The 11,540-nt window shown below is 42.4% G+C and overlaps 3 protein-coding genes across 5 annotated transcripts; 1 reads left to right on the forward strand and 2 right to left on the reverse strand.

The window, feature by feature from the left end:
• Window positions 1-667: 667 nt before the first annotated feature.
• LOC104453441 (dnaJ homolog subfamily C member 17) lies at window positions 668-4,162 on the forward strand. 3 transcript variants are annotated; one of them, XM_010067998.3, is made up of 5 exons: window positions 668-821; window positions 1,465-2,132; window positions 2,216-2,398; window positions 3,535-3,625; window positions 3,711-4,162. In XM_010067998.3, exons 2-4 carry the CDS (start codon window positions 1,473-1,475, stop codon window positions 3,556-3,558), a joined length of 867 nt encoding a protein of 288 aa, XP_010066300.2. In that variant the 5' UTR covers window positions 668-821; window positions 1,465-1,472; the 3' UTR covers window positions 3,559-3,625; window positions 3,711-4,162. The 3 variants fall into 3 exon arrangements, with proteins under 3 accessions (XP_010066300.2, XP_010066299.2, XP_018715174.2); XM_010067997.3 differs by having other exon boundaries at window positions 3,717-4,162; XM_018859629.2 differs by having other exon boundaries at window positions 3,739-4,162.
• Window positions 4,163-5,607: 1,445 nt separating this feature from the next.
• On the reverse strand, window positions 5,608-8,139 carry LOC104453442 (serine/threonine protein phosphatase 2A 59 kDa regulatory subunit B' eta isoform). The gene is made up of 2 exons (XM_010067999.3): window positions 6,361-8,139; window positions 5,608-6,055 (listed from the first exon to the last, which is right to left on the reverse strand). The coding sequence occupies exons 1-2, from the start codon at window positions 7,408-7,410 to the stop codon at window positions 5,747-5,749; spliced, it is 1,359 nt and encodes a 452-aa protein (XP_010066301.2). The 5' UTR covers window positions 7,411-8,139; the 3' UTR covers window positions 5,608-5,746.
• A 341-nt stretch (window positions 8,140-8,480) lies between these two features.
• Window positions 8,481-11,263, reverse strand: LOC104453443 (pentatricopeptide repeat-containing protein At4g35130, chloroplastic). Its single transcript, XM_010068000.3, has one exon. It carries the CDS (start codon window positions 11,065-11,067, stop codon window positions 8,683-8,685), a length of 2,385 nt encoding a protein of 794 aa, XP_010066302.2. The 5' UTR covers window positions 11,068-11,263; the 3' UTR covers window positions 8,481-8,682.
• Window positions 11,264-11,540: the final 277 nt, after the last annotated feature.

Consider the following 11,540-nt stretch of genomic DNA (forward strand, 5'->3'; position numbering starts at 1 on the left):
GTCGACGCCTTCCTCTTCTGCGGCAGATCCATCCCCTTCGACGAGCGTGAGCAACACCGCGTCGACTCCTTGCTTCTGCGCTTCGACTCCTTCGACTCGCATAAATCAGGCCTCAGGCTGCCAGATCTGGCCGTCCGACGGCCAAATCTGGCCTCTGCAATCGTAGACAACAACGTACGCCGCCTAAGGTTGCGACCTCAGTCGGCCGAACGGCCAAATCTGACCTCTGACAGTTGGCCGGTGTTCAGCCGGCCGCCAGATTTAACTTTCAGATTAAAAATAAAAAGAAGTAAAAGCCCATTACAAATGTGATTTTTGTCGAACGGTATTTATGCAAAGTAACATTTCAATGCTATAATTTATCAAACAGTGTAGCATTTAGGGAAATCCATTTACTTTAAAGGTATTTGCATTCTTTTAAGGGCTATTTCCTCAAAACCGAATCAAACGGGCCCAAAATCGAATCAAAAGCCCTTTAAAAATTCGTATCACTATACTCCTAAAGATGCAATGTCAAATATCAAATCGAAGCATGAGTATATATAAATTTCGCATTTCGATATTAAGTCACACTTGATACATGTTTTTTATATAAAATATTATTTTATTTCTTAGTATAAGTTTGACCTTTTATTTTTTTACATTTTGACCCCCAATAAAGTGAAAATCGATTTTGTCGCATAAATTCAGCGTCGTCCGGGCATCAGACCGGCTGCGTCGCCGCGTCCGCGCTCAGTCTTCTTCACTGCGACTCCGCCGCCGCCGTCTCGCGCCCTGCCTTCTTCGCTGCGACTCCACTGCCACCGTCTCGCGCCATCGAGGTACGACGTCAGGCCTCTCTCTCTCTCTCTCTCTCTCTGTATGGCTTTGCGTGTGGGCATGAGGTAGAGGCTCCCGGTTCGCCTAAGCGAGGGCTCGTTAGATATCGAGTACGCAATTGAGGTTGAAATTCGATTCTTGTTTTCATTTTCTCTCAGTTTTCGGATCTTCCATTCGTGCGTTGAGGCGGTTGTTCTTTAGAATTCGTTGTTCATTCCTCCCGGGGTGCTTTAGGGTTTCTTGATTCTAATTTGTGGGCAGGAAGCGGTTTTTCTTGAGTTTCTGGATATTGCTATGGCCGACGCTATTGAGCTTAAAATTCGTTTCTTCTCTTCAGTTTCTCTCAGTTTTCGGATCTTCAGTTCGTGTGTCGACGCGGTATTCTCAAGAATTCGTTGTTCATTCCTTCCCCGGTGCATTTAGGGTTCTTGTTTCTAATTTGTGGGCAGGAAGTGGTTTTACTTGAGTATGTCGATATTGCTATGGCTGACGCAATCTATTCTGCATATTGCTGGTTTCAGTGATCCAGTACAGCATTCTCGTTTCGCGCATTCAGTTTCTTTTCTCATCATGGGTTTGTGTATTGGAAAGTTTCAATTTTTTTTCTCGTGTTGGCTCCTTAGTTGGCTGTTTGTTCCGTGGCAGGCGGAAATATGGACGTCGACATGGATCATTACGGTGTTCTTGGGTTGCCTTCTGGGGAGGAAGGCGCCCAGCTCTCCGAGAAGGAGATCTCGAAGGCTTACAGGGCTAAAGCTCTGGAGCTGCATCCGGACAAGAGGCCTGATGATCCGGACGCACACGCGAATTTCCAGAAGCTTAAGTCATCCTATGAGATTCTGAAGGACAAGAAAGCCCGGAAGCTTTTTGATGATCTCCTGAGGGTCAAGCGCGAGCAGGTCCTTCGCCGGTCGCAGCAAGATTCGAAGCGTAGGAAAATGGTCTCGGACCTGGAAGAAAGAGAGCGAGCGGCTTTTGCGCCTGATCCTGCTGCAAAAGCAAAGAATGAAGAGGAGAGGATCCTTAGGAAGCTTAGAGAAGAGATAGAAAGGATTCGGGCTATGCATGCAAATAAAGGCACTTCTCCAGCTTCCTCAAAGGGACAGGCTGCTAGTGAGGGAAAGGATAGGAAGAGGAGTGGTGGGGTTGGTCTGGACAAGGAGAAGGTTCTCAAAGTTTCCTGGGAGATTGGTGGCCCTGACTATACCGTAGAGAGGTTGAAGGAGTTGTTTTCAGTGTTTGGTGAGGTCGAAGATGTCGTCACTAGGAAGAAAAGATCTGCCCTCATTGTAATGGCATCTAAGGATGCTGCCGTATGTCTTTTTACCCTTTACCTTCTTTTTATATCACTTGCCAATTTAGGCAATAACCTTACAATGAATGTCTCTTTTTGTAGGTTGCTGCCACAAGAACAGTGTGTGGAGATCTTTCTAACCCTTTGCTGGTCGTCCCTCTTCAGCCAGTTGTAGCACCAGATTTTCCAAGTGTTAACAAGCCTGTGGAGAAAGATCTCTGCAATGACCTTGTAGGGGCTGGCTATCAAGATTTTGAGGACTCTGTGATGAAGAAGCTTCAGAAGGTAAGGACCTTTTCTTGCTTTGAAGAGAAATGCATTCTTTATAATCTTCTATGTAAGTAGACTCGACTTTAATATGACGAATTTGAATAGCGTCAACTTAGCAGGAGTATGTGGAAAAGCATATTCACTTCTAGTGTCTAAGCCATCAAAAGTTTTTTTTTTCTTCGTCTTTTTTGAAAATGTCTAGCTGTGTCTACAGGCATAGCATGATTTTCTCACTACTTAATTTGAACAAATTTGCAAACATCCTTCACAACATTCATAGTGAACCTTAAGTAGGGAGTGACAAAAGTAAGGAAAGATTTGGAATCTTTAACTTTGATAACTAATAACAAAAACACCGGATTGGGAATGTTTTAGGTATCACCGGTGGAATTGGCTTATTGCTTTCAGTTGCAGTATGTGAAAGACTCAAGTGAGGGAACTTTCGTAGACATATTAGGAAAGTTTTTTTATTAATTGTTAATTGTGACTTTAAAGAAAGATGAGGGATGAGAGAAGTTTGAAAACAAAATGAATGGAATCCCCATAGACATTTACTAGTAAAGCTAATCCTTTGCTAAATATGTGAACTCAGCGAAATGAGAAAAAATTGGCATCATCAGGTTTTGTAGCTCTAAAATCTTCATTTAGGATCCGTTGCCATATTAATAATAGATGTTACTTATGAAATAGAGAAGCTGCCAAAAAGTGCAATCCAAATTTTATCTATCCAAGGTTTGGAAAATTCTTAACTCATCACATATAAGATGTTGCTAGAGCTTTTCATTTCCCCGCCCTTTGGCTGGGAGTATACCAGTAAATGTTTTGGACCAATAAACTGGTAAAGAAAAGTTCCTCTCACTGGATAATTTATAATTCATAGTTGCTAATTTATCATGAATCTGATCATAGTCTTATCAATGTTTAGTGTGGATGAGGTAGAAGTAGATGCATAAAGTACTGTTTTGGCATACAAAACAGTCATACGTATTGCCTTGCAGCAATCTAGCCCTTAGTTGTCAATGTTTTGGTCTTCCTTTTCTGTGTCATTATGGAAGTGTTTTACCTGATACTATGCTAGAGCTGTTTTTGTTCTTTTAGTTTCCTTGTACTTTTCCATTTCTCTACATGTGTAACTCTGAAATCCTGGGCAGGCTGCAGCAAGGCAAAAGTCATAGGGAAAAGCATCTGAGGAGTACATTATGTACAGTTTAGCTTCTTATATCCTCAGTCTATCATCTAATGGTAAGGTGTCACTTCTTAGGTAGATATATCAGCAATAAGTCTGTATTGATTCTCATTATTCTCTCTTTCTTCCATTCTGTTGAAGTAACAGTGGTTTGGGATGGTTAGAGCAGATGACGAGCATACTTGGATGGTAGCACCTGACACCAAATTTCATGTTGATGGTGTGCCATAGTGAAAACTTGATAGTGCATTTGATATGGTGGGACCTAAAGGCTGCGATTGGCATTTCTGGACAATGTTTGCATTATTTTCGATTGCTAAAAACAGCCAGAACACATTGTTTATAATTGCTGAGATAACATGATATGTTACTTTCACTAGGGGATATACCTGGCAATTGTCATGCTGGACTGTAATTTTCGGGACTTCTTCTTGTACTGTGTAATTGCTTGGTGGTTGTAATTTAGTAGAGTTGAGGCCTGGTGCTGGAATCAGCTGACTTTCTAAGCCATTAGTGTGATATGCAATATCACATACTTTGTAGAAGGCAAATTTACATTAAAATGATGTAAGAAAAATTCACATTTACTGACCCCCATTCGCATTATTACATTGTATAAAATTTCGATCCTGATATGTCTTGGAGTACGTGAGGATGCAAGATAGTGGTAGTAGTACTGGCAGCACAGAGGGATCCTTGGCAGATGTTCTGTAGCATGGAGATATATTGGCTATTAATGTCCAAAACTTTACAGAAATGATTATTTTGCGATAATATTCTACATTGCTAGGAATAAATTGCTTAGCAAGTAAAGGAAACTGGAATAATGAAATGTTAAGGGTCGAATTAACACAAATAAAACTGAAAAGTAAGTGCTGAAATATCAAATACTGAATTTTTAAGGCTGATAATCTTCATCGCTGAAAATAGAATCAAAAAAATTATTTGACGATTTTTGAAAAGTGATAGCTAAATGTTACTAATTTCTTACTAAAGATAAAATAATGACAATTATTGGTAGGTTTTAGAAATATGGTTGGCAATATTTTAGTTGCTATCGATTTTTTTTGCTATCGAATGAATCAAGTAATACCCCCCTCACTCATCACATTAAGTGAATTCTCAGTTGTCAACACTTAATTAGGTAAGTATTCTACTTCCATTGTATCTAAATAGTATCCTGAGATAACTTGGGCATTGATCATTTGCCTTCTCGTCTGGATGAAATGAATGTACATCCCTGAAGTTAGAGTCTCAATGAAAGTTAATCCTTTGTTGCTGTTAATTCTATTGTCTTCCACATCTCCTTTCTCTGAACTTCCTCTTTGTCAGCTGTGGATTCTCTGCATTCTGTCTCCAGAATGCGGTCCTAGTACAGTTCCAGCGTAATCTTTTCTGTGTTGCCACATGGTGTTGCTCCACTGTGTCTTTAGATTCATTCTTTTTCATGGCTTCAACTACTATAGTGAAAAATTCATCCAAACTCAGCAAAACCATCTTCACTAGCCGAGGTGAGAATAGTGTTTGTTTTGGGCGATATACCTCTCAATTGTCATATGCGAGACTGTATTTTTGGAGCATTCTGCCTGTACTTAAAACTTCCTCCTTTTGGTCTTGCTCAGTCACTTAGTGACAGCAAATTAGGGTAGTCAAGGTTTGTTGCCGCAATTTGCTAAAGTGCCCAAAAAAGTAATGTGCTATGTAGTTTTACATGCTTTGGAGTATACAAATTCAAAAAAGGGTGATGCAAGAGCATTTTTAGATTTATCTCGACGTATGGTTGGATTGGATCAACTTTTGATGCGGATGTTGGAGTATGGGGGGATGCGAGATACTGCTAGGGTTATTGGCAACACAGACGGATCCTTGGATGTTCGATGGTGTGGAGAGATGAAGATCAATGCAAAAAACTAAGAAGAAAAATGACGATAATGGGAACTAGCAGCCGGGGAGGTGGAGTTTTCTATTGAGATCTTTACTGGTCGATGGCCGTCAAGGCACTAGGAATTTGAGGCCTAGTAATTCGAACAAACTGCAATTTCAGTGAAACGCCTGATCGTGTTGCTAACTGTGTTAGCAGTGTTGCTAAATGGTATCCTGTAGTAACTTAAGCCAGAGATCGTTCTTTTGTCTCATCTGAAGTGTATGTAAATGTACATTCTTGAGGTTGAAGGGGTTCACAGGTTGTAATTCTTGGCTACTATTGATTCTATTCTCTCCCATTTCTCCATCCTCTTAACTTCCTCCTTGCGAGCTGTGGATTCTCGGTGTTCCATCTCCAGGATGCACTTGTAGTACAGTACCGGATCCATCTCTTCCAACATTTCCTTGACCTTCTCCGTGAGTTGTCTTACGCTGCTGCTCCAATGCCTCTTTAGATTCTTCTCCATGCCTTCAACTACCACGGGGAAGACATCATCCAGTGCCAACAATACCATCTTCACAAAGTGTTCATTGTTCCACATGTAAAGTGCCCGCTCTGCGACCTAAACATGCATACAAAATTAAAGGTCGGCAAACCCCAGGCAAACTGATGAAAAGAAATATATTGAGCATCGATTCTGTTGACTGCATGTACATGGTACAAATTGGGGAAGCCTTAATGAGAATCATTTCGGAATTATAATATAATTATATATTAAGGTTACAGGCAGCCTTAAGCTGAAGGAAATTGTCCTCTTTCATCATAGTGCGCGAGCCTTTAAGGAATGATGCTGTCATATGGAGAGGTGTTTCATCAACTGTCTTCTAATCAAAATAAAAGTGCAAGATCTAAAGCTGTTCAATTTACCTGAGAATTTAAACTATTCGAGCACCTTGTCACATGGGTGCACAAGGGCAGAGCCAACTTCCTGTACTGATCAGGGTCAATATTCTCCACAAGCTCCTCCAGTTCTCCAATGAGCAAGACCTCCTTCTGAGAGTTAGTGACAGGCCAATACCTCAGAATCCCCCTCACAACAATTCCTCCAAGCACGGGCTCTTTCTGCACAAACTGAGACACGCAATAGCTCAGTTGCTTGTGGTACATCAGCATGCCCTTTGGCTTGTGCATGGGAATGAGCACTCTGATCAGGAACAGCTTGTGCTCTTCTTTGAGAGGGACTGTGAACCCATTTATGATGCTCCCGTAAATCTCGAGCAGCTCACCGATGCTGCAGTGCCTCTCGGTCTCAAAAATATAGTTCAGAAGCACATCGTTCATCGATTTTCTCATGAAAGAACGGTGGAAGGTGAATCTCAGGTATATCATGTGGTACACGTTCTTCAGGCTGTTGCGCTCTCTGGGATCCTCGGACTGAAAGAGTGCAAGAAGGTTCCGAAGGAAGGGGCGGTCGACGTGGTCTCGCAGCATCTTGGGGTCCGTGGTTGCAATGAACTGGAGGAGAATGTCGTACACGACCTGGAGGTGAATCCACGCAGGCGAAGCAGTCGCTATGAAGCCCTCATCGTCGGGCAAGTCTGATATGAATGAGAGGTTGGAAGGTGGAGGGAATGGCCGGAAGAGGTTGGCTGAGATCATTGACATCAGGGGCACCAATACTTCGCCGTCCAATGGCTTCTTCGAGGTCTTCACCAGGTAGAGGAGTTGGTTGAGCTTAAGCCTCTTGTGGTCTTGCTGTGAAGGAGACTCTAAAGGGTCAGTGAAAGTGAAGACAACGGAACAATACGATATCAGTGAGAGCATCTCTTCTTCGACGGAGTGCTGCCTCCAATTGACGCTCCGAGACGGGCTATTGCTGCGCGATGGGCTGTGTCCGTTCTGATCGAACAGAAACTGCAGAGTAGTGGATCTCTTCCGTGGAGAGTTTATTGATGTGATGTATCTATCAACACCCATCTCTCTCTCTCTCCAATGCCTGTTTCTCTTCAGTGAATGAATCTCTCCTCTTTGGGATTATGGAGTTTGAGAGCATTTTTACTGCAGTTTTGCTTCAAGGGTCTGAAAGGGGCTGCCTTGTTTTGATCTTTCCCATTTAATCTTTCCTCGCTCGTTTGGATGTGAAACAAAAGGACAGAAAGACAGCGATGTTTTTTATAGACTGGGAGAGTTTTCCAATGATTGAGAATGGAATCCTCTGTCCTTGTTCTCGGAAAGAGAGGTGTGACACTGACATGAACAATGCTAATTTATATCCTCCGTTAAAATAAAGCCAGTTGAGGATCTTCTTAGTTGCTGTCCCTTGCCACGTGGAATTCTCTGGGTGTGATAAAGTTGATAATAATGAGGATTTTGGCTGGTAATGAGAAGATGCTAGCAAGAGGACAGATTATCCTCTACATTTGTTTTGGTCCAGCATGCATGTGCCTCACCAACCCCACAAATTTGGACGGTTTATGAGGTGATTTGGGAGATTCGATTGAAGCTCTCTGGGAGCCCATTTGGAGGGGAAACAGAGATCAAGAACTCCATATCTTAGGATTTGAGAGGCCAAAGAAAAGGGATAAAATTGCTTATCTGGAGACAGAGGGAATATATGGGTTTAGCTAAAGTTACCATCTTGCCGTCCATTACATGATGTACCATGTCAGAGCCTTTTATACACACCTTCAATTCAGTAAGTGTCATTCAAATGAAAGGTTTACATACCTAGTGACTATTCAACTTGCGCAATAGGCATAATGTATGATCTGTGCAAGCGACATGAAGTACAAATGAAAGCGCTACATGCCGTTTTCAAAAAGGCCTTTCCAATGCTGATCAGAAATAAAAAGAAGGGCCTGGGCAAAACAATTGCATTACGGGAGATATATCCATACTCAAGGGACAAGGTTGAACTCATGGGAGGATTGCAAGCCATTAGCTGCCATGCCACAGGGAAAGAGATGGTCCCTTCCCTTTTTTCCTATTTGCCATGCTCTACAATCCATAGGCTTTGAAAACTAATTAAAGACGTAAAACAACGATGATAACAGAATCTGGCCTGCAAAATTATCGTTTTCGTATCATATGATACACACACAGCATACAGATTCAACTAAGTTTGTATGTACTTGTTTACCTATACATGTGTATGCGCTTTGGAATGATCACTTTTCTATCATTCCCTCGGACAATCATACTTGGCTATTGCTTTTGCAATTTCTCCTATTTGTGTTTCATAGTACTTTGTCACCAGTAATCATTGCAAGAGCAGCATCTGTCTCTGAAGTGGTGAACGACCTTCACATCCACAACTATTATCTCTCTACAACTTAAATCTGATATTTTCTTTGCAGCAGAATGGCAATCTTCGCAAATTCTAGTGTTCTGTCTGATAAGAATTGGGTTCCCTATCGCTGTAGAAACTAAGCCAAAAGATATAGCCAACCTTACACTGTGAGTGGCAGGAGATTTTGCTCTTTCTTTTGCCAGATCAAGCGGTCTGAATCTAGTCACTCTTGTGGGATGAATATTTACCCCAACCCACTTGCTTACAATGTCCAATACACCGTAGATCATGCTTGCGTGTTGACAGCATTTATCATAATTGGTGAAGCTGTAGATTTTACCTCTACTCTCCATCATACTATATCCAACTGTCTTTTTGATCCCCTCTTTTTTCATGATTGATTTGATGCCTTCGAAATCTTCCCAGCGTCCAGCTTCTGCATACATATTTGACAGTAAAATACAACACCCTGTATTATCATGTTCTAACGATAATATGTGCTTTGCAGCATATTCAGCCATTTCAATATTTCCGTGCTTTCTACTAGCAGTCAGCAGTGATCCCCAAATTCTAGCATTGGGGACCAAAGGCATTTGTGCAACAAACTCTCTGGCATGGTCAAGGTTGCCGGTGCGACCGATCAGATCAAGCACACATCCATAGTGTTCTATTCCAGGATCAATATTATAGCTCCTTCTCATTTGATTGAAGTATCCCCACCCCTCATCGACCAAGCCGGAAATGCTGCAAGACATTAACAAGGAAAAGAATGTGCTGGCGTTGGGTTCAACACCATATTTTTTCATCTCTTTAAACAGTGCAATGGATTTACCTCCACATCCATGTATTGCATAAGCCATAATAATAACATTCCACGAAACCACATCCTTAATCAACGTTTTGTCAAAAATTTGTTGAGCAGTCCCCAGATCTCCACATTTTGCATACATATATATGATTGAGTTTGAGATGTAGATATTTGAACCAAGACCCAACTTTAAAGCATATGCATGAATCAGCCTTCCCTCTCTCAATAATGCCACTTCAGCAAAGGCAGGCAAAACGCTTGCAATTGTAATTGCATCCGGTTCCAAAGGCTCACACCATAGCTTTTGAAAGAGTCCTAAGGCGGCTTCATTCTGCCTGTTCTGCACATGGGCAGCAATTATCGCATTCCATGAGATCAAACTCTTTTCAGCCATTTTACCAAACAAATACTTAGCCTCCTTCAATCCTCCGCTGGCTCCATACATGTTAATAAGAGCAGTTTCCAAGACCATATTTGGAAAAAAACCTTTTCTGACGGAGTGTCCATGGACAGATTTCCCTACCTGGAGGGATCCTAACTGTGCACATGCTGGTAGCAGGTTAATCATTGTGATACTATCCGGATTCAAATTACAATCATCCTGCATACACTTCACGCAAGCCAATGACTCTGAAGGAAGAGCATTCGAAGCATAACCATCTATCATTGCATTCCAAATCACAATGTTCTCCTTAGAAGCACTGTCAAACAATCTCTCAGCATAGTCTACTTTACCACATTTGCAGTACATATCAACAAGAGACGTCTCAACCATTAAGTCCGACTCAAGCCCACTTCGAATCGCCCAGCAATGAATCTCTTTCCCACTTTGCAAATAACTCTCGAGAGAAGCAGCGCCAAGCGCACTGATCAAGCTGTATCTATCAGGTCTCATGCCATACACTTGCATTTCTCGCAAAAGAGCAAAAGAGCTCCAACCATCGCCCACCGAAAGGAACCCGCTGATCATGGAGTTCCACGAAACCACGTCCCTCGCACCCATTTCTCTGAATACCTTTTCAGCCAAGTCCGCACGGCCATTCTCCGCATACATGGATATGAGCGAATTACCCACATACAAATCCAAATCCAGCCCGACTTTAAACAACTTCGCGTGAACTTTCTCCCCCTCCATCAAAGCTAACAACCCTCCACACGCCTTGACCACAAAAGGGTAAGTATAATTATCGGCCCTGATCCCTTCCCGCCCCATCCTACGGTAAAGCTCGATCGCCTCCCGAACCAACCCGTTATTCACAAAACCTCTAATGAGCACGTTCCAAGAGTAAGCATCCGAGCGGGGCATATTCTCGAACAGGTGGACCGCATTCTCCAAACTCCCAGAATCCACGAATGCAGAGAGCGCTCTGTTGAGCGCGAAATGGTCGGCTTGGCTCTGCCTCCTCAGCTTGTTGGGTTTGCTTCCATTCGGGGCTGCTGCGGGCTTGGAGATTCTTCCTGGGTCGACGATGGGGCGGCCTCTGGGTGCTGTTGCGGAGTTGTAGAAATGGGGGTAGTGAGCGAGCGCTGAAGCCATGTTCGGACCAGCGGAACGTCAGACGCTCGTGGCGTGCGCCGACAATGATGGGGGCGGTCGGAGAAATGGAAGGTGAAACTCGGTCCGGCCCCTCACGTCGCCGGCGGACAGAGCACGTGAGCCGCTGAGTTTAACTTTGCATCTCGAATTTCAACTCGAGACGATCGCGACTGCTCCGCCTTTGTACATTTTCATATTTACAGTCTTGAATAATAGTCTATTCTAGATCACAAATAACCAAATCACTCATTTTATTTCTCTATATTCTCGTGATATTATGTTAGTAAAGTCTAAAAATATGTTTTATTGTTTTTTTGTCAAAATTGTATTAATGTGTTGATTGGATATTAATATTGAAAAGTTATAGAAGAATGAATCGAGAAAGAGAGAGGAGAGACCATGAGATGAAATCTTGAATGAAAAAAAGGTCGCGTGAAGAGAATTCCCCCACTCTAGAGAGTGCCAAATTGGTC

The sequence above is a fragment of the Eucalyptus grandis genome, chromosome 7 (assembly GCF_016545825.1).
Source record: "Eucalyptus grandis isolate ANBG69807.140 chromosome 7, ASM1654582v1, whole genome shotgun sequence".
In the NCBI taxonomy this organism is placed as follows: domain Eukaryota; kingdom Viridiplantae; phylum Streptophyta; class Magnoliopsida; order Myrtales; family Myrtaceae; genus Eucalyptus; species Eucalyptus grandis.

Coding starts and splice junctions, on each gene's coding strand:
- LOC104453441 (XM_010067998.3), top strand. CDS start 1,473: ATGGACGTCGACATGGATCATTACGGTGTTCTTGGGTTGCCTTCTGGG. Junction 2,133..2,215: donor TGGCATCTAAGGATGCTGCC/GTATGTCTTTTT, acceptor CTCTTTTTGTAG/GTTGCTGCCACAAGAACAGT. Junction 2,399..3,534: donor TGATGAAGAAGCTTCAGAAG/GTAAGGACCTTT, acceptor AATCCTGGGCAG/GCTGCAGCAAGGCAAAAGTC.
- LOC104453442 (XM_010067999.3), bottom strand. CDS start 7,410: ATGGGTGTTGATAGATACATCACATCAATAAACTCTCCACGGAAGAGA. Junction 6,056..6,360: donor CGAATAGTTTAAATTCTCAG/GTAAATTGAACA, acceptor ATGCATGTTTAG/GTCGCAGAGCGGGCACTTTA.
- LOC104453443 (XM_010068000.3), bottom strand. CDS start 11,067: ATGGCTTCAGCGCTCGCTCACTACCCCCATTTCTACAACTCCGCAACA.